Source organism: Nansenia antarctica, assembly GCF_963989245.1.
Source record: "Nansenia antarctica genome assembly, chromosome: 18".
Taxonomy (NCBI): Eukaryota; Metazoa; Chordata; class Actinopteri; order Argentiniformes; family Microstomatidae; genus Nansenia; species Nansenia antarctica.
The window spans coordinates 18,031,413-18,053,911 of record NC_137691.1 but is presented as its reverse complement, the minus strand read 5'-3'; the positions used below and the strand labels follow the sequence as shown (position 1 = coordinate 18,053,911).

At 47.3% G+C, this 22,499-nt stretch overlaps 3 protein-coding genes across 3 annotated transcripts; all 3 read right to left on the bottom strand.

Moving 5' to 3' along the window:
* Positions 1–288: 288 nt before the first annotated feature.
* On the bottom strand, positions 289–1,146 carry LOC308173048 (polyadenylate-binding protein 1A-like; the record flags this gene model as incomplete). The annotated part of the gene is made up of 1 exon (XM_080548014.1): positions 289–1,146. The coding sequence occupies one exon, from the start codon at positions 1,144–1,146 to the stop codon at positions 289–291; it is 858 nt and encodes a 285-aa protein (XP_080404140.1).
* Positions 1,147–12,143: 10,997 nt separating this feature from the next.
* Positions 12,144–13,001, bottom strand: LOC308173047 (polyadenylate-binding protein 1A-like; the record flags this gene model as incomplete). The annotated part of the gene is made up of 1 exon (XM_080548013.1): positions 12,144–13,001. One exon carries the CDS (start codon positions 12,999–13,001, stop codon positions 12,144–12,146), a length of 858 nt encoding a protein of 285 aa, XP_080404139.1.
* Positions 13,002–21,641: 8,640 nt separating this feature from the next.
* Positions 21,642–22,499, bottom strand: LOC308173046 (polyadenylate-binding protein 1A-like; the record flags this gene model as incomplete). Its single annotated transcript, XM_080548012.1, has 1 exon — positions 21,642–22,499. The coding sequence occupies one exon, from the start codon at positions 22,497–22,499 to the stop codon at positions 21,642–21,644; it is 858 nt and encodes a 285-aa protein (XP_080404138.1).

Here is a 22,499-nt window from a genome sequence, read left to right as displayed (position 1 = left end):
CCAGTGCCACATACAACGGCTTGTTGGCCACGACGCGGCCGTTCATCTCAGTCATGGCCTTGGTGGCGTCCTCGGGGGAGGAGAAGCGCACGAAGCCGAAGCCCTTGCTGCTTTGACCTTCCATCATCACCTTCGCACTGGTGATCGTTCCGAAGGAGGAGAACGCTCGGTGCAGACGCTCATCGTCCCAGCCATCATCCAGGTTCTTCACGTACAGATTGACACCCTGGTAAGCGAAAAAACCTGTTTAGTGAGATGTTTTTCATACCTCAAATACATCAACAATAACTATGTGTAAATAGTATCAACTTCTGTGTTAGTATCAGAGAACTGGAGGCCACAAACCTGGTATCTGGTCATACGCTCATGCTTCATGTGTTCAAACCGGTGCTTCAGCGCGGTCTGGCGCTCTCTTCTCTTCTGGGCACGGCCCACGTAGACCTTTCTCCCGTCGATGTTCTGACCATTCATGTCGTCGACAGCCTTCTGGGCGTCCTCATGCCTTTCGAAGCAAACAAAACCGAAACCCCTGGACTGACCCTTGACATCAGTCATGACCCGGACTCTCAGGGTTGGTCCATATATTTCAAACTTTTCCTTCAGTTTTTGGTCATCCATATCCTTGCCATGGTTTTTTATGTACACATTGGTGAACTCTCTGGCCCTGGCTCCATGTTCAGCCTCTCGTTCTTTGTTAGATTTGAAGTGTCCAATAAACACTGGTTTGTCATTGAACAGCATGCCATTCAGCCTCTTAATGGCTCTCTCAGCAGCCTCCTGGCACTCATATTGCACATAGGCATGGCCTTTAGATTGGCCATTCTCATCACAAACCACCTTACAGGAAAGGACCTTTCCAAATGTAGAAAACGTGTCGTAGAGGGCCTGGCTGTCAATAGATTCCTCCAAGTTCTTGAGGAAAACATTGCCTACCCCACTCTTCCTCAGTGAAGGGTCAAGCTGAAACCACATGATGCGCATAGGTCTTCCTTGGAGGTCATCAAAGTTAATCGTTTCCAGAGCAAGCTCTGCATCAGCGTGCTGTTGAAAGTTGACATAGGCATACCCCAAGGATCGTTGGGTGATCTTGTCCCTGCACACTCGGATGGTAGTTGCACCTGCAGAGCTGAATTTCTCATCCAACATTGTCTCAGTGGTATCCTGGTGGAGATCTCCAACATACAACATACAGGCCATATTTAGTTATGTTAGAAAACTTCTCCTAACCCTAATATTTTAGCTTTGGATATTCTTGATAATAATCAAATGTGTGCTCTATGCAGAGGAATTGCAGGTAATTTAAATCATAACACTGTTGTTTACACTAGAACTGGTTCTAGAACCCCAGTTGTGTGGTCCTCGTTTGTTACATCATCACATTCTCAACTGTGTACCCATAGAAATCCTTGATGTTATATCTGCATTTCTATATGCAAATATGTTAACTATCAGTTAATCAGTTGATCCAGCTGGTTGGTGAGGTAGTAGGTAGTACCACCACAGGTCTGGGGCTGTGGAACGGGAGCCATGACGTATCCAGACGGTGGAGCAGGCTGGTAGGGGTCGATGACTAGGTCGGGCATGCCGCAGACACTGTACTCTTCTGTGATAAACGCCTGTTGGTGTGCTTGGCGGTCCTTCCTGCTCCGGGCCAGTGCCACATACAACGGCTTGTTGGCCACGACGCGGCCGTTCATCTCAGTCATGGCCTTGGTGGCGTCCTCGGGGGAGGAGAAGCGCACGAAGCCGAAGCCCTTGCTGCTTTGACCTTCCATCATCACCTTCGCACTGGTGATCGTTCCGAAGGAGGAGAACGCTCGGTGCAGACGCTCATCGTCCCAGCCATCATCCAGGTTCTTCACGTACAGATTGACACCCTGGTAAGCGAAAAAACCTGTTTAGTGAGATGTTTTTCATACCTCAAATACATCAACAATAACTATGTGTAAATAGTATCAACTTCTGTGTTAGTATCAGAGAACTGGAGGCCACAAACCTGGTATCTGGTCATACGCTCATGCTTCATGTGTTCAAACCGGTGCTTCAGCGCGGTCTGGCGCTCTCTTCTCTTCTGGGCACGGCCCACGTAGACCTTTCTCCCGTCGATGTTCTGACCATTCATGTCGTCGACAGCCTTCTGGGCGTCCTCATGCCTTTCGAAGCAAACAAAACCGAAACCCCTGGACTGACCCTTGACATCAGTCATGACCCGGACTCTCAGGGTTGGTCCATATATTTCAAACTTTTCCTTCAGTTTTTGGTCATCCATATCCTTGCCATGGTTTTTTATGTACACATTGGTGAACTCTCTGGCCCTGGCTCCATGTTCAGCCTCTCGTTCTTTGTTAGATTTGAAGTGTCCAATAAACACTGGTTTGTCATTGAACAGCATGCCATTCAGCCTCTTAATGGCTCTCTCAGCAGCCTCCTGGCACTCATATTGCACATAGGCATGGCCTTTAGATTGGCCATTCTCATCACAAACCACCTTACAGGAAAGGACCTTTCCAAATGTAGAAAACGTGTCGTAGAGGGCCTGGCTGTCAATAGATTCCTCCAAGTTCTTGAGGAAAACATTGCCTACCCCACTCTTCCTCAGCGAAGGGTCAAGCTGAAACCACATGATGCGCATAGGTCTTCCTTGGAGGTCATCAAAGTTAATCGTTTCCAGAGCAAGCTCTGCATCAGCGTGCTGTTGAAAGTTGACATAGGCATACCCCAAGGATCGTTGGGTGATCTTGTCCCTGCACACTCGGATGGTAGTTGCACCTGCAGAGCTGAATTTCTCATCCAACATTGTCTCAGTGGTATCCTGGTGGAGATCTCCAACATACAACATACAGGCCATATTTAGTTATGTTAGAAAACTTCTCCTAACCCTAATATTTTAGCTTTGGATATTCTTGATAATAATCAAATGTGTGCTCTATGCAGGGGAATTGCAGGTCATTTAAATCATAACACTGTTGTTTACACTAGAACTGGTTCTAGAACCCCAGTTGTGTGGTCCTCGTTTGTTACATCATCACATTCTCAACTGTGTACCCATAGAAATCCTTGATGTTATATCTGCATTTCTATATGCAAATATGTTAACTACTAATTGTTACCTGAAGGGCTGTAGCCAGCAGTGTATGTTGTACAGAGTTTGGGTTTTTCTCCCATGTTGGGGTTCAGGAGACCTTCGATAGGAGATGTATTTGGTGCACTCTGAACCACATACAGTATGGAGGGAATAGATATTCGGAGGAGAAAAGTATTTTGCACATATATACTATATATATCAGAAGCACTGTTTTCATCAAAGACCCTAAAGAAGCAATGCATTTCTTATGATAGATAGATAGATAGTTTATTAGTCACACGACCAAAGCCGGTGGAATTTGTTCTCGCTGCCTGCTCTGCGCTGACTCTGTCAATAATGTGTAGTGAATTAAATGACTAGTTAGTGAAATCAAACTCATATATCGCAAACATAATGGGCATTTTTATCTTGTGGACATCCACAATTATATGAATTGATTTAAGAAACATAATGACTGATTGCGTTGATGTCAATATTGAATTTTTTTCAGAATAATAATGAGCAACTAGAAACTGTATGTGTATTGCATTATTTATGCTTTTCTGAATAACATTTTCGTATTCAGGTACATCCCTAGTTTCAAATCGTATTGTTTGTTCCCAGATCTATAAACACAGAGATGTTTTGATGTTTGATGACGGCTACAGAATAGCGATCCCTTTTCAATAATGTGTAGTAAATGAAACGACTAGTTAGTGAAATCAAAGTCCTATGTTGCAAAAAGAATGGATTTTGTAATAGTGTATAACAAATGATTGAACGATTGTATACTGTATAATAAATGAACCCACTGCACTTGAATTAAAGCTCTTACTTAGTTTTCCAAAATGAGATTAATCAAATAGAGGTAAACAAATCTTGCTGATCTCAAATGTTATTGTTTGGCCCAGATCTAGAAGCACAGAGATGTATTGGCCTCTGAAGATAGTTTGAGAATTGATCACAGTCAGCGGTATTTAATGACTTTCCAAAATGTACAATCCAAAATGCAGAGCTATCAAGTCTCTCTCTACAGGACCACACTGTTGATATTCTGATCACTGACACAGTAAAGGACACTCAGACATAGCAGAGTACATTTTGTTCATTTGGTAATGAAATAATTTATTAATACTGTAATATTAAAAAATATAGCAAAAGCTGTTCTATGTTAAAATATTTTTAAATGTTGTAGGAGTAGGTTTTAAATGTCTGGATTTCCATCCCTTGTCTTAGTCTCATTGAACTCAAGCTGGTTGGGGGTCAGACTTCTGTGCAGCCCTTAGCCCAGTGTGCCTGCAGCGCAGCGACCGCTGCATCCACCTTGGAGCTCAGGAACTCTGGAGCCTCCAGCATGTAGAGAAGTTCTTCGTTGTCCATCTCCAGCAGCATCCCTGTGACCTTGGCAGCTAGACTGGGGTGAGTTTCCTTGATAAGTTGGAAGAGATGCTCACCTGGAGGGATGGAGAATCAAACAAATCAGTAACAGTTATTATACAGTATAGCTAATGGGGGATCTAAAGATCGTAAAGTAGACTCACCCAGCAGCTGTTTCCGCTCCTCAGGAGGAGTGGCGGCCAGCATGGAGGCAGTCAGCGAAGCAGGCTGCTGCTGCTGCTGCATGGGGACCTGGGACCAGTGTGCCTGCAGCGCAGCGACCGCTGCATCCACCTTGGAGCTCAGGAACTCTGGAGCCTCCAGCATGTAGAGAAGTTCTTCGTTGTCCATCTCCAGCAGCATCCCTGTGACCTTGGCAGCTAGACTGGGGTGAGTTTCCTTGATAAGTTGGAAGAGATGCTCACCTGGAGGGATGGAGAATCAAACAAATCAGTAACAGTTATTATACAGTATAGCTAATGGGGGATCTAAAGATCGTAAAGTAGACTCACCCAGCAGCTGTTTCCGCTCCTCAGGAGGAGTGGCGGCCAGCATGGAGGCAGTCAGCGAAGCAGGCTGCTGCTGCTGCTGCATGGGGACCTGGGACCAGTGTGCCTGCAGCGCAGCGACCGCTGCATCCACCTTGGAGCTCAGGAACTCTGGAGCCTCCAGCATGTAGAGAAGTTCTTCGTTGTCCATCTCCAGCAGCATCCCTGTGACCTTGGCAGCTAGACTGGGGTGAGTTTCCTTGATAAGTTGGAAGAGATGCTCACCTGGAGGGATGGAGAATCAAACAAATCAGTAACAGTTATTATACAGTATAGCTAATGGGGGATCTAAAGATCGTAAAGTAGACTCACCCAGCAGCTGTTTCCGCTCCTCAGGAGGAGTGGCGGCCAGCATGGAGGCAGTCAGCGAAGCAGGCTGCTGCTGCTGCTGCATGGGGACCTGGCACCAGTGTGCCTGCAGCGCAGCGACCGCTGCATCCACCTTGGAGCTCAGGAACTCTGGAGCCTCCAGCATGTAGAGAAGTTCTTCGTTGTCCATCTCCAGCAGCATCCCTGTGACCTTGGCAGCTAGACTGGGGTGAGTTTCCTTGATAAGTTGGAAGAGATGCTCACCTGGAGGGATGGAGAATCAAACAAATCAGTAACAGTTATTATACAGTATAGCTAATGGGGGATCTAAAGATCGTAAAGTAGACTCACCCAGCAGCTGTTTCCGCTCCTCAGGAGGAGTGGCGGCCAGCATGGAGGCAGTCAGCGAAGCAGGCTGCTGCTGCTGCTGCATGGGGACCTGGGACCAGTGTGCCTGCAGCGCAGCGACCGCTGCATCCACCTTGGAGCTCAGGAACTCTGGAGCCTCCAGCATGTAGAGAAGTTCTTCGTTGTCCATCTCCAGCAGCATCCCTGTGACCTTGGCAGCTAGACTGGGGTGAGTTTCCTTGATAAGTTGGAAGAGATGCTCACCTGGAGGGATGGAGAATCAAACAAATCAGTAACAGTTATTATACAGTATAGCTAATGGGGGATCTAAAGATCGTAAAGTAGACTCACCCAGCAGCTGTTTCCGCTCCTCAGGAGGAGTGGCGGCCAGCATGGAGGCAGTCAGCGAAGCAGGCTGCTGCTGCTGCTGCATGGGGACCTGGGACCAGTGTGCCTGCAGCGCAGCGACCGCTGCATCCACCTTGGAGCTCAGGAACTCTGGAGCCTCCAGCATGTAGAGAAGTTCTTCGTTGTCCATCTCCAGCAGCATCCCTGTGACCTTGGCAGCTAGACTGGGGTGAGTTTCCTTGATAAGTTGGAAGAGATGCTCACCTGGAGGGTTGGAGAATCAAACAAATCAGTAACAGTTATTATACAGTATAGCTAATGGGGGATCTAAAGATCGTAAAGTAGACTCACCCAGCAGCTGTTTCCGCTCCTTAGGAGGAGTGGCGGCCAGCAAGGAGGCAGTCAGCGAAGCAGGCTACTGCTGCTGCTGCATGGGGACCTGGGACCAGTGTGCCTGCAGCGCAGCGACCGCTGCATCCACCTTGGAGCTCAGGAACTCTGGAGCCTCCAGCATGTAGAGAAGTTCTTCGTTGTCCATCTCCAGCAGCATCCCTGTGACCTTGGCAGCTAGACTGGGGTGAGTTTCCTTGATAAGTTGGAAGAGATGCTCACCTGGAGGGATGGAGAATCAAACAAATCAGTAACAGTTATTATACAGTATAGCTAATGGGGGATCTAAAGATCGTAAAGTAGACTCACCCAGCAGCTGTTTCCGCTCCTCAGGAGGAGTGGCGGCCAGCATGGAGGCAGTCAGCGAAGCAGGCTGCTGCTGCATGGGGACCTGGAGCTGGGGAGGAGCCATGTGCTGCTGTGGGTAGTGAGGCATGATGTAGGAGGGCATGTTCTGGAAGTACTGAGGTTGCACACTCTGGGTGGCCCAGCCAGGAGGAGGTCTCAGTTGATCCAGCTGGTTGGTGAGGTAGTAGGTAGTACCACCACAGGTCTGGGGCTGTGGAACGGGAGCCATGACATATCCAGACGGTGGAGCAGGCTGGTAGGGGTCGATGACTAGGTCGGGCATGCCGCAGACACTGTACTCTTCTGTGATAAACGCCTGTTGGTGTGCTTGGCGGTCCTTCCTGCTCCGGGCCAGGGCCACATACAACGGCTTGTTGGCCACGACGCGGCCGTTCATCTCAGTCATGGCCTTGGTGGCGTCCTCGGGGGAGGAGAAGCGCACGAAGCCGAAGCCCTTGCTGCGTTGACCTTCCATCATCACCTTCGCACTGGTGATCGTTCCGAAGGAGGAGAACGCTCGGTGCAGACGCTCATCGTCCCAGCCATCATCCAGGTTCTTCACGTACAGATTGACACCCTGGTAAGCGAAAAAACCTGTTTAGTGAGATGTTTTTCATACCTCAAATACATCAACAATAACTATGTGTAAATAGTATCAACTTCTGTGTTAGTATCAGAGAACTGGAGGCCACAAACCTGGTATCTGGTCATACGCTCATGCTTCATGTGTTCAAACCGGTGCTTCAGCGCGGTCTGGCGCTCTCTTCTCTTCTGGGCACGGCCCACGTAGACCTTTCTCCCGTCGATGTTCTGACCATTCATGTCGTCGACAGCCTTCTGGGCGTCCTCATGCCTTTCGAAGCAAACAAAACCGAAACCCCTGGACTGACCCTTGACATCAGTCATGACCCGGACTCTCTGGGTTGGTCCATATATTTCAAACTTTTCCTTCAGTTTTTGGTCATCCATATCCTTGCCATGGTTTTTTATGTACACATTGGTGAACTCTCTGGCCCTGGCTCCATGTTCAGCCTCTCGTTCTTTGTTAGATTTGAAGTGTCCAATAAACACTGGTTTGTCATTGAACAGCATGCCATTCAGCCTCTTAATGGCTCTCTCAGCAGCCTCCTGGCACTCATATTGCACATAGGCATGGCCTTTAGATTGGCCATTCTCATCACAAACCACCTTACAGGAAAGGACCTTTCCAAATGTAGAAAACGTGTCGTAGAGGGCCTGGCTGTCAATAGATTCCTCCAAGTTCTTGAGGAAAACATTGCCTACCCCACTCTTCCTCAGTGAAGGGTCAAGCTGAAACCACATGATGCGCATAGGTCTTCCTTGGAGGTCATCAAAGTTCATCGTTTCCAGAGCAAGCTCTGCATCAGCGTGCTGTTGAAAGTTGACATAGGCATACCCCAAGGATCGTTGGGTGATCTTGTCCCTGCACACTCGGATGGTAGTTGCACCTGCAGAGCTGAATTTCTCATCCAACATTGTCTCAGTGGTATCCTGGTGGAGATCTCCAACATACAACATACAGGTTATATTTAGTTATGTTAGAAAACTTCTCCTAACCCTAATATTTTAGCTTTGGATATTCTTGATAATAATCAAATGTGTGCTCTATGCAGAGGAATTGCAGGTCATTTAAATCATAACACTGTTGTTTACACTAGAACTGGTTCTAGAACCCCAGTTGTGTGGTCCTCGTTTGTTACATCATCACATTCTCAACTGTGAACTGTTTCTGTGTAACCATAGAAATCCTTGATGTTATATCTACATTTCTATATGCAAATAATGTTAACTACTCATTGTTACCTGAAGGGCTGTAGCTAGCAGTGTATGTTGTACAGAGTTTGGGTTGTTCACCCATGTTGGGGTTCAGGAGACCTTCGCTAGGAGATGTATTTGGTGCACTCTGAACCACATACAGTATGGAGTGAATAGATATTCGGAGGAGAAAAGTATTTTGCACATATTTACTATATATATCAGAAGCACTGTTTTCATCAAAGACCCTAAAGAAGCAATGCATTTCTTATGATAGATAGATAGATAGTTTATTAGTCACACGACCAAAGCCGGTGGAATTTGTTCTCGCTGCCTGCTCTGCGCTGACTCGGTCAATAATGTGTAGTGAATTAAATGACTAGTTAGTTAGTGAAATCAAACTCATATATCGCAAACATAATGGGCATTTTTATCTTGTGGCCATCCACAATTATATGAATTGATTTAAGAAACATAATGACTGATTGCGTTGATGTCAATATTGAATTTTTTTCAGAATAATAATGAGCAACTAGAAACTGTATGTGTATTGCATTATTTATGCTTTTCTGAATAACATTTTCGTATTCAGGTACATCCCTAGTTTCAAATCGTATTGTTTGTTCGCAGATCTATAAACACAGAGATGTTTTGATGTTTGATGACGGCTACAGAATAGCGATCCCTTTTCAATAATGTGTAGTAAATGAAATGACTAGTTAGAGAAATCAAAGTCCTATCTTGCAAACAGAATGGATTTTTTTTATAGTGTATAACAAATGATTGAACGATTGTATACTGTATAATAAATGAGCCTACTGCACTTGAATAAAAGCTCTTACTTAGTTTTCCAAAATGAGATTAATCAAATAGAGGTAAACAAATCTTGCTGATCTCAAATGTTATTGTTTGGCCCAGATCTAGAAGCACAGAGATGTATTGGCCTCTGAAGATAGTTTGAGAATTGATCACAGTCAGCGGTATTTAATGACTTTCCAAATGACTTTCCAAAATGTACAATCCAAAATGCAGAGCTATCAAGTCTCTCTCTACAGGACCACACTGTTGATATTCTGATCACTGACACAGTAAAGGACACTCAGACATAGCAGAGTACATTTTGTTCATTTGGTAATGAAATAATTTATTAATACTGTAATATCAAAAAATATAGCAAAAGCTGTTCTATGTTAAAAGATGTTTAAATGTTGTAGGAGTAGGTTTTAAATGTCTGGATTTCCATCCCTTGTCTTAGTCTCATTGAACTCAAGCTGGTCGGGGGTCAGACTTCTGTGCAGCCTCCTTAGCCCAGTGTGCCTGCAGCGCAGCGACCGCATCATCCACCTTGGAGCTCAGGAACTCTGGAGCCTCCAGCATGTAGAGAAGTTCTTCGTTGTCCATCTCCAGCAGCATCCCTGTGACCTTGGCAGCTAGACTGGGGTGAGTTTCCTTGATAAGTTGGAAGAGATGCTCACCTGGAGGGATGGAGAATCAAACAAATCAGTAACAGTTATTATACAGTATAGCTAATGGGGGATCTAAAGATCGTAAAGTAGACTCACCCAGCAGCTGTTTCCGCTCCTCAGGAGGAGTGGCGGCCAGCATGGAGGCAGTCAGCGAAGCAGGCTGCTGCTGCTGCATGGGGACCTGGGACCAGTGTGCCTGCAGCGCAGCGACCGCTGCATCCACCTTGGAGCTCAGGAACTCTGGAGCCTCCAGCATGTAGAGAAGTTCTTCGTTGTCCATCTCCAGCAGCATCCCTGTGACCTTGGCAGCTAGACTGGGGTGAGTTTCCTTGATAAGTTGGAAGAGATGCTCACCTGGAGGGATGGAGAATCAAACAAATCAGTAACAGTTAATATACAGTATAGCTAATGGGGGATCTAAAGATCGTAAAGTAGACTCACCCAGCAGCTGTTTCCGCTCCTCAGGAGGAGTGGCGGCCAGCATGGAGGCAGTCAGCGAAGCAGGCTGCTGCTGCTGCTGCATGGGGACCTGGGACCAGTGTGCCTGCAGCGCAGCGACCGCTGCATCCACCTTGGAGCTCAGGAACTCTGGAGCCTCCAGCATGTAGAGAAGTTCTTCGTTGTCCATCTCCAGCAGCATCCCTGTGACCTTGGCAGCTAGACTGGGGTGAGTTTCCTTGATAAGTTGGAAGAGATGCTCACCTGGAGGGATGGAGAATCAAACAAATCAGTAACAGTTATTATACAGTATAGCTAATGGGGGATCTAAAGATCGTAAAGTAGACTCACCCAGCAGCTGTTTCCGCTCCTCAGGAGGAGTGGCGGCCAGCATGGAGGCAGTCAGCGAAGCAGGCTGCTGCTGCTGCTGCATGGGGAACTGGGACCAGTGTGACTGCAGCGCAGCGACCGCTGCATCCACCTTGGAGCTCAGGAACTCTGGAGCCTCCAGCATGTAGAGAAGTTCTTCGTTGTCCATCTCCAGCAGCATCCCTGTTACCTTGGCAGCTAGACTGGGGTGAGTTTCCTTGATAAGTTGGAAGAGATGCTCACCTGGAGGGATGGAGAATCAAACAAATCAGTAACAGTTATTATACAGTATAGCTAATGGGGGATCTAAAGATCGTAAAGTAGACTCACCCAGCAGCTGTTTCCGCTCCTCAGGAGGAGTGGCGGCCAGCAAGGAGGCAGTCAGCGAAGCAGGCTGCTGCTGCTGCTGCATGGGGACCTGGGACCAGTGTGCCTGCAGCGCAGCGACCGCTGCATCCACCTTGGAGCTCAGGAACTCTGGAGCCTCCAGCATGTAGAGAAGTTCTTCGTTGTCCATCTCCAGCAGCATCCCTGTGACCTTGGCAGCTAGACTGGGGTGAGTTTCCTTGATAAGTTGGAAGAGATGCTCACCTGGAGGGATGGAGAATCAAACAAATCAGTAACAGTTATTATACAGTATAGCTAATGGGGGATCTAAAGATCGTAAAGTAGACTCACCCAGCAGCTGTTTCCGCTCCTCAGGAGGAGTGGCGGCCAGCATGGAGGCAGTCAGCGAAGCAGGCTGCTGCTGCTGCTGCATGGGGACCTGGAGCTGGGGAGGAGCCATGTGCTGCTGTGGGTAGTGAGGCATGATGTAGGAGGGCATGTTCTGGAAGTACTGAGGTTGCACACTCTGGGTGGCCCAGCCAGGAGGAGGTCTCAGTTGATCCAGCTGGTTGGTGAGGTAGTAGGTAGTACCACCACAGATCTGGGGCTGTGGAACGGGAGCCATGACGTATCCAGACGGTGGAGCAGGCTGGTAGGGGTCGATGACTAGGTCGGGCATGCCGCAGACACTGTACTCTTCTGTGATAAACGCCTGTTGGTGTGCTTGGCGGTCCTTCCTGCTCCGGGCCAGGGCCACATACAACGGCTTGTTGGCCACGACGCGGCCGTTCATCTCAGTCATGGCCTTGGTGGCGTCCTCGGGGGAGGAGAAGCGCACGAAGCCGAAGCCCTTGCTGCGTTGACCTTCCATCATCACCTTCGCACTGGTGATCGTTCCGAAGGAGGAGAACGCTCGGTGCAGACGCTCATCGTCCCAGCCATCATCCAGGTTCTTCACGTACAGATTGACACCCTGGTAAGCGAAAAAACCTGTTTAGTGAGATGTTTTTCATACCTCAAATACATCAACAATAACTATGTGTAAATAGTATCAACTTCTGTGTTAGTATCAGAGAACTGGAGGCCACAAACCTGGTATCTGGTCATACACTCATGCTTCATGTGTTCAAACCGGTGCTTCAGCACGGTCTGGCGCTCTCTTCTCTTCTGGGCACGGCCCACGTAGACCTTTCTCCCGTCGATGTTCTGACCATTCATGTCGTCGACAGCCTTCTGGGCGTCCTCATGCCTTTCGAAGCAAACAAAACCGAAACCCCTGGACTGACCCTTGACATCAGTCATGACCCGGACTCTCTGGGTTGGTCCATATATTTCAAACTTTTCCTTCAGTTTTTGGTCATCCATATCCTTGCCATGGTTTTTTATGTACACATTGGTGAACTCTCTGGCCCTGGCTCCATGTTCAGCCTCTCGTTTTTTGTTAGATTTGAAGTGTCCAATAAACACTGGTTTGTCATTGAACATCATGCCATTCAGCCTCTTAATGGCTCTCTCAGCAGCCTCCTGGCACTCATATTGCACATAGGCATGGCCTTTAGATTGGCCATTCTCATCACAAACCACCTTACAGGAAAGGACCTTTCCAAATGTAGAAAACGTGTCGTAGAGGGCCTGGCTGTCAATAGATTCCTCCAAGTTCTTGAGGAAAACATTGCCTACCCCACTCTTCCTCAGTGAAGGGTCAAGCTGAAACCACATGATGCGCATAGGTCTTCCTTGGAGGTAATCAAAGTTCATCGTTTCCAGAGCAAGCTCTGCATCAGCGTGCTGTTGAAAGTTGACATAGGCATACCCCAAGGATCGTTGGGTGATCTTGTCCCTGCACACTCGGATGGTAGTTGCACCTGCAGAGCTGAATTTCTCATCCAACATTGTCTCAGTGGTATCCTGGTGGAGATCTCCAACATACAACATACAGGCCATATTTAGTTATGTTAGAAAACTTCTCCTAACCCTAATATTTTAGCTTTGGATATTCTTGATAATAATCAAATGTGTGCTATATGCAGAGGAATTGCAGGTCATTTAAATCATAACACTGTTGTTTACACTAGAACTGGTTCTAGAACCCCAGTTGTGTGGTCCTCGTTTGTTACATCATCACATTCTCAACTGTGTACCCATAGAAATCCTTGATGTTATATCTACATGTCTATATGCAAATAATGTTAACTACTCATTGTTACCTGAAGGGCTGTAGCTAGCAGTGTATGTTGTACAGAGTTTGGGTTGTTCACCCATGTTGGGGTTCAGGAGACCTTCGCTAGGAGATGTATTTGGTGCACTCTGAACCACATACAGTATGGAGTGAATAGATATTCGGAGGAGAAAAGTATTTTGCACATATTTACTATATATATCAGAAGCACTGTTTTCATCAAAGACCCTAAAGAAGCAATGCATTTCTTATGATAGATAGATAGATAGTTTATTAGTCACACGACCAAAGCCGGTGGAATTTGTTCTCGCTGCCTGCTCTGCGCTGACTCGGTCAATAATGTGTAGTGAATTAAATGACTAGTTAGTTAGTGAAATCAAACTCATATATCGCAAACATAATGGGCATTTTTATCTTGTGGCCATCCACAATTATATGAATTGATTTAAGAAACATAATGACTGATTGCGTTGATGTCAATATTGACATTTTTAAAGAATAATAATGAGCAACTAGAAACTGTATGTGTATTGCATTATTTATGCTTTTCTGAATAACATTTTCGTATTCAGGTACATCCCTAGTTTCAAATCGTATTGTTTGTTCCCAGATCTATAAACACAGAGATGTTTTGATGTTTGATGACGGCTACAGAATAGCGATCACTTTTCAATAATGTGTAGTAAATGAAATGACTAGTTAGTGAAATCAAAGTCCTATCTTGCAAACAGAATGGATTTTTTTTTAATAGTGTATAACAAATGATTGAACGATTGTATACTGTATAATAAATGAGCCCACTGCACTTGAATAAAAGCTCTTACTTAGTTTTCCAAAATGAGATTAATCAAATAGAGGTAAACAAATCTTGCTGATCTCAAATGTTATTGTTTGGCCCAGATCTAGAAGTACAGAGATGTATTGGCCTCTGAAGATAGTTTGAGAATTGATCACAGTCAGCGGTATTTAATGACTTTCCAAAATGTACAATCCAAAATGCAGAGCTATCAAGTCTCTCTCTACAGGACCACACTGTTGATATTCTGATCACTGACACAGTAAAGGACACTCAGACATAGCAGAGTACATTTTGTTCATTTGGTAATGAAATAATTTATTAATACTGTAATATCAAAAAATATAGCAAAAGCTGTTCTATGTTAAAAGATGTTTAAATGTTGTAGGAGTAGGTTTTAAATGTCTGGATTTCCATCCCTTGTCTTAGTCTCATTGAACTCAAGCTGGTCGGGGGTCAGACTTCTGTGCAGCCTCCTTAGCCCAGTGTGGCTGCAGCACAGCGACCGCATCATCCACCTTGGAGCTCAGGAACTCTGGAGCCTCCAGCATGTAGAGAAGTTCTTCGTTGTCCATCTCCAGCAGCATCCCTGTGACCTTGGCAGCTAGACTGGGGTGAGTTTCCTTGATAAGTTGGAAGAGATGCTCACCTGGAGGGATGGAGAATCAAACAAATCAGTAACAGTTATTATACAGTATAGCTAATGGGGGATCTAAAGATCGTAAAGTAGACTCACCCAGCAGCTGTTTCCGCTCCTCAGGAGGAGTGGCGGCCAGCATGGAGGCAGTCAGCGAAGCAGGCTGCTGCTGCTGCATGGGGACCTGGGACCAGTGTGCCTGCAGCGCAGCGACCGCTGCATCCACCTTGGAGCTCAGGAACTCTGGAGCCTCCAGCATGTAGAGAAGTTCTTCGTTGTCCATCTCCAGCAGCATCCCTGTGACCTTGGCAGCTAGACTGGAGTGAGTTTCCTTGATAAGTTGGAAGAGATGCTCACCTGGAGGGATGGAGAATCAAACAAATCAGTCACAGTTATTATACAGTATAGCTAATGGGGGATCTAAAGATCGTAAAGTAGACTCACCCAGCAGCTGTTTCCGCTCCTCAGGAGGAGTGGCGGCCAGCATGAAGGCAGTCAGCGAAGCAGGCTGCTGCTGCTGCATGGGGACCTGGGACCAGTGTGCCTGCAGCGCAGCGACCGCTGCATCCACCTTGGAGCTCAGGAACTCTGGAGCCTCCAGCATGTAGAGAAGTTCTTCGTTGTCCATCTCCAGCAGCATCCCTGTGACCTTGGCAGCTAGACTGGGGTGAGTTTCCTTGATAAGTTGGAAGAGATGCTCACCTGGAGGGATGGAGAATCAAACAAATCAGTCACAGTTATTATACAGTATAGCTAATGGGGGATCTAAAGATCGTAAAGTAGACTCACCCAGCAGCTGTTTCCGCTCCTCAGGAGGAGTGGCGGCCAGCATGAAGGCAGTCAGCGAAGCAGGCTGCTGCTGCTGCATGGGGACCTGGGACCAGTGTGCCTGCAGCGCAGCGACCGCTGCATCCACCTTGGAGCTCAGGAACTCTGGAGCCTCCAGCATGTAGAGAAGTTCTTCGTTGTCCATCTCCAGCAGCATCCCTGTGACCTTGGCAGCTAGACTGGGGTGAGTTTCCTTGATAAGTTGGAAGAGATGCTCACCTGGAGGGATGGAGAATCAAACAAATCAGTAACAGTTATTATACAGTATAGCTAATGGGGGATCTAAAGATCGTAAAGTAGACTCACCCAGCAGCTGTTTCCGCTCCTCAGGAGGAGTGGCGGCCAGCATGGAGGCAGTCAGCGAAGCAGGCTGCTGCTGCTGCTGCATGGGGACCTGGAGCTGGGGAGGAGCCATGTGCTGCTGTGGGTAGTGAGGCATGATGTAGGAGGGCATGTTCTGGAAGTACTGAGGTTGCACACTCTGGGTGGCCCAGCCAGGAGGAGGTCTCAGTTGATCCAGCTGGTTGGTGAGGTAGTAGGTAGTACCACCACAGGTCTGGGGCTGTGGAACGGGAGCCATGACGTATCCAGACGGTGGAGCAGGCTGGTAGGGGTCGATGACTAGGTCGGGCATGCCGCAGACACTGTACTCTTCTGTGATAAACGCCTGTTGGTGTGCTTGGCGGTCCTTCCTGCTCCGGGCCAGGGCCACATACAACGGCTTGTTGGCCACGACGCGGCCGTTCATCTCAGTCATGGCCTTGGTGGCGTCCTCGGGGGAGGAGAAGCGCACGAAGCCGAAGCCCTTGCTGCGTTGACCTTCCATCATCACCTTCGCACTGGTGATCGTTCCGAAGGAGGAGAACGCTCGGTGCAGACGCTCATCGTCCCAGCCATCATCCAGGTTCTTCACGTACAGATTGACACCCTGGTAAGCGAAAAAACCTGTTTAGTGAGATGTTTTTCATACCTCAAATACATCAACAATAACTATGTGTAAATAGTATCAACTTCTGTGTTAGTATCAGAGAACTGGAGGCCACAAACCTGGTATCTGGTCATACGCTCATGCTTCATGTGTTCAAACCGGTGCTTCAGCGCGGTCTGGCGCTCTCTTCTCTTCTGGGCACGGCCCACGTAGACCTTTCTCCCGTCGATGTTCTGACCATTCATGTCGTCGACAGCCTTCTGGGCGTCCTCATGCCTTTCGAAGCAAACAAAACCGAAACCCCTGGACTGACCCTTGACATCAGTCATGACCCGGACTCTCTGGGTTGGTCCATATATTTCAAACTTTTCCTTCAGTTTTTGGTCATCCATATCCTTGCCATGGTTTTGTATGTACACATTGGTGAACTCTCTGGCCCTGGCTCCATGTTCAGCCTCTCGTTCTTTGTTAGATTTGAAGTGTCCAATAAACACTGGTTTGTCATTGAACAGCATGCCATTCAGCCTCTTAATGGCTCTCTCAGCAGCCTCCTGGCACTCATATTGCACATAGGCATGGCCTTTAGATTGGCCATTCTCATCACAAACCACCTTACAGGAAAGGACCTTTCCAAATGTAGAAAACGTGTCGTAGAGGGCCTGGCTGTCAATAGATTCCTCCAAGTTCTTGAGGAAAACATTGCCTACCCCACTCTTCCTCAGTGAAGGGTCAAGCTGAAACCACATGATGCGCATAGGTCTTCCTTGGAGGTAATCAAAATTCATCGTTTCCAGAGCAAGCTCTGCATCAGCGTGCTGTTGAAAGTTGACATAGGCATACCCCAAGGATCGTTGGGTGATCTTGTCCCTGCACACTCGGATGGTAGTTGCACCTGCAGAGCTGAATTTCTCATCCAACATTGTCTCAGTGGTATCCTGGTGGAGATCTCCAACATACAACATACAGGCCATATTTAGTTATGTTAGAAAACTTCTCCTAACCCTAATATTTTAGCTTTGGATATTCTTGATAAGAATCAAATGTGTGCTCTATGCAGAGGAATTGCAGGTCATTTAAATGATAACACTGTTGTTTACACTAGAACTGGTTCTAGAACCCCAGTTGTGTGGTCCTCGTTTGTTACATCATCACATTGTCAACTGTGTACCCATAGAAATCCTTGATGTTATATCTACATGTCTATATGCAAATAATGTTAACTACTCATTGTTACCTGAAGGGCTGTAGCTAGCAGTGTATGTTGTACAGAGTTTGGGTTGTTCACCCATGTTGGGGTTCAGGAGACCTTCGCTAGGAGATGTATTTGGTGCACTCTGAACCACATACAGTATGGAGGGAATAGATATTCGGAGGAGAAAAGTATTTTGCACATATTTACTATATATATCAGAAGCACTGTTTTCATCAAAGACCCTAAAGAAGCAATGCATTTCTTATGATAGATAGATAGATAGTTTATTAGTCACACGACCAAAGCCGGTGGAATTTGTTCTCGCTGCCTGCTCTGCGCTGACTCGGTCAATAATGTGTAGTGAATTAAATGACTAGTTAGTTAGTGAAATCAAACTCATATATCGCAAACATAATGGGCATTTTTATCTTGTGGCCATCCACAATTATATGAATTGATTTAAGAAACATAATGACTGATTGCGTTGATGTCAATATTGAAATTTTTTCAGAATAATAATGAGCAACTAGAAACTGTATGTGTATTGCATTATTTATGCTTTTCTGAATAACATTTTCGTATTCAGGTACATCCCTAGTTTCAAATCGTATTGTTTGTTCCCAGATCTATAAACACAGAGATGTTTTGATGTTTGATGACGGCTACAGAATAGCGATCCCTTTTCAATAATGTGTAGTAAATGAAATGACTAGTTAGTGAAATCAAAGTCCTATCTTGCAAACAGAATGGATTTTTTTTTTATAGTGTATAACAAATGATTGAACGATTGTATACTGTATAATAAATGAGCCCACTGCACTTGAATAAAAGCTCTTACTTAGTTTTCCAAAATGAGATTAATCAAATAGAGGTAAACAAATCTTGCTGATCTCAAATGTTATTGTTTGGCCCAGATCTAGAAGTACAGAGATGTATTGGCCTCTGAAGATAGTTTGAGAATTGATCACAGTCAGCGGTATTTAATGACTTTCCAAATGACTTTCCAAAATGTACAATCCAAAATGCAGAGCTATCAAGTCTCTCTCTACAGGACCACACTGTTGATATTCTGATCACTGACACAGTAAAGGACACTCAGACATAGCAGAGTACATTTTGTTCATTTGGTAATGAAATAATTTATTAATACTGTAATATCAAAAAAGATAGCAAAAGCTGTTCTATGTTAAAAGATGTTTAAATGTTGTAGGAGTAGGTTTTAAATGTCTGGATTTCCATCCCTTGTCTTAGTCTCATTGAACTCAAGCTGGTCGGGGGTCAGACTTCTGTGCAGCCTCCTTAGCCCAGTGTGCCTGCAGCGCAGCGACCGCATCATCCACCTTGGAGCTCAGGAACTCTGGAGCCTCCAGCATGTAGAGAAGTTCTTCGTTGTCCATCTCCAGCAGCATCCCTGTGACCTTGGCAGCTAGACTGGGGTGAGTTTCCTTGATAAGTTGGAAGAGATGCTCACCTGGAGGGATGGAGAATCAAACAAATCAGTAACAGTTATTATACAGTATAGCTAATGGGGGATCTAAAGATCGTAAAGTAGACTCACCCAGCAGCTGTTTCCGCTCCTCAGGAGGAGTGGCGGCCAGCATGGAGGCAGTCAGCGAAGCAGGCTGCTGCTGCTGCTGCATGGGGACCTGGGACCAGTGTGCCTGCAGCGCAGCGACCGCTGCATCCACCTTGGAGCTCAGGAACTCTGGAGCCTCCAGCATGTAGAGAAGTTCTTCGTTGTCCATCTCCAGCAGCATCCCTGTGACCTTGGCAGCTAGACTGGGGTGAGTTTCCTTGATAAGTTGGAAGAGATGCTCACCTGGAGGGATGGAGAATCAAACAAATCAGTAACAGTTATTATACAGTATAGCTAATGGGGGATCTAAAGATCGTAAAGTAGACTCACCCAGCAGCTGTTTCCGCTCCTCAGGAGGAGTGGCGGCCAGCATGGAGGCAGTCAGCGAAGCAGGCTGCTGCTGCTGCTGCATGGGGACCTGGGACCAGTGTGCCTGCAGCGCAGCGACCGCTGCATCCACCTTGGAGCTCAGGAACTCTGGAGCCTCCAGCATGTAGAGAAGTTCTTCGTTGTCCATCTCCAGCAGCATCCCTGTGACCTTGGCAGCTAGACTGGGGTGAGTTTCCTTGATAAGTTGGAAGAGATGCTCACCTGGAGGGATGGAGAATTAAACAAATCAGTAACAGTTATTATACAGTATAGCTAATGGGGGATCTAAAGATCGTAAAGTAGACTCACCCAGCAGCTGTTTCCGCTCCTCAGGAGGAGTGGCGGCCAGCATGGAGGCAGTCAGCGAAGCAGGCTGCTGCTGCTGCATGGGGACCTGGGACCAGTGTGCCTGCAGCGCAGCGACCGCTGCATCCACCTTGGAGCTCAGGAACTCTGGAGCCTCCAGCATGTAGAGAAGTTCTTCGTTGTCCATCTCCAGCAGCATCCCTGTGACCTTGACAGCTAGACTGGGGTGAGTTTCCTTGATAAGTTGGAAGAGATGCTCACCTGGAGGGATGGAGAATCAAACAAATCAGTAACAGTTATTATACAGTATAGCTAATGGGGGATCTAAAGATCGTGAAGTAGACTCACCCAGCAGCTGTTTCCGCTCCTCAGGAGGAGTGGCGGCCAGCATGGAGGCAGTCAGCGAAGCAGGCTGCTGCTGCTGCTGCATGGGGACCTGGGACCAGTGTGCCTGCAGCGCAGCGACCGCTGCATCCACCTTGGAGCTCAGGAACTCTGGAGCCTCCAGCATGTAGAGAAGTTCTTCGTTGTCCATCTCCAGCAGCATCCCTGTGACCTTGGCAGCTAGACTGGGGTGAGTTTCCTTGATAAGTTGGAAGAGATGCTCACCTGGAGGGATGGAGAATCAAACAAATCAGTAACAGTTATTATACAGTATAGCTAATGGGGGATCTAAAGATCGTAAAGTAGACTCACCCAGCAGCTGTTTCCGCTCCTCAGGAGGAGTGGCGGCCAGCATGGAGGCAGTCAGCGAAGCAGGCTGCTGCTGCTGCATGGGGACCTGGGACCAGTGTGCCTGCAGCGCAGCGACTGCTGCATCCACCTTGGAGCTCAGGAACTCTGGAGCCTCCAGCATGTAGAGAAGTTCTTCGTTGTCCATCTCCAGCAGCATCCCTGTGACCTTGGCAGCTAGACTGGGGTGAGTTTCCTTGATAAGTTGGAAGAGATGCTCACCTGGAGGGATGGAGAATCAAACAAATCAGTAACAGTTATTATACAGTATAGCTAATGGGGGATCTCAAGATCGTAAAGTAGACTCACCCAGTAGCTGTTTCCGCTCCTCATGAGGAGTGGCGGCCAGCATGGAGGCAGTCAGCGAAGCAGGCTGCTGCTGCTGCATGGGGACCTGGAGCTGGGGAGGAGCCATGTGCTGCTGTGGGTAGTGAGGCATGATGTAGGAGGGCATGTTCTGGAAGTACTGAGGTTGCACACTCTGGGTGGCCCAGCCAGGAGGAGGTCTCAGTTGATCCAGCTGGTTGGTGAGGTAGTAGGTAGTACCACCACAGGTCTGGGGCTGTGGAACGGGAGCCATGACGTATCCAGACGGTGGAGCAGGCTGGTAGGGGTCGATGACTAGGTCGGGCATGCCGCAGACACTGTACTCTTCTGTGATAAACGCCTGTTGGTGTGCTTGGCGGTCCTTCCTGCTCCGGGCCAGGGCCACATACAACGGCTTGTTGGCCACGACGCGGCCGTTCATCTCAGTCATGGCCTTGGTGGCGTCCTCGGGGGAGGAGAAGCGCACGAAGCCGAAGCCCTTGCTGCGTTGACCTTCCATCATCACCTTCGCACTGGTGATCGTTCCGAAGGAGGAGAACGCTCGGTGCAGACGCTCATTGTCCCAGCCATCATCCAGGTTCTTCACGTACAGATTGACACCCTGGTAAGCGAAAAAACCTGTTTAGTGAGATGTTTTTCATACCTCAAATACATCAACAATAACTATGTGTAAATAGTATCAACTTCTGTGTTAGTATCAGAGAACTGGAGGCCACAAACCTGGTATCTGGTCATACGCTCATGCTTCATGTGTTCAAACCGGTGCTTCAGCGCGGTCTGGCGCTCTCTTCTCTTCTGGGCACGGCCCACGTAGACCTTTCTCCCGTCGATGTTCTGACCATTCATGTCGTCGACAGCCTTCTGGGCGTCCTCATGCCTTTCGAAGCAAACAAAACCGAAACCCCTGGACTGACCCTTGACATCAGTCATGACCCGGACTCTCTGGGTTGGTCCATATATTTCAAACTTTTCCTTCAGTTTTTGGTCATCCATATCCTTGCCATGGTTTTGTATGTACACATTGGTGAACTCTCTGGCCCTGGCTCCATGTTCAGCCTCTCGTTCTTTGTTAGATTTGAAGTGTCCAATAAACACTGGTTTGTCATTGAACAGCATGCCATTCAGCCTCTTAATGGCTCTCTCAGCAGCCTCCTGGCACTCATATTGCACATAGGCATGGCCTTTAGATTGGCCATTCTCATCACAAACCACCTTACAGGAAAGGACCTTTCCAAATGTAGAAAACGTGTCGTAGAGGGCCTGGCTGTCAATAGATTCCTCCAAGTTCTTGAGGAAAACATTGCCTACCCCACTCTTCCTCAGTGAAGGGTCAAGCTGAAACCACATGATGCGCATAGGTCTTCCTTGGAGGTAATCAAAGTTCATCGTTTCCAGAGCAAGCTCTGCATCAGCGTGCTGTTGAAAGTTGACATAGGCATACCCCAAGGATCGTTGGGTGATCTTGTCCCTGCACACTCGGATGGTAGTTGCACCTGCAGAGCTGAATTTCTCATCCAACAT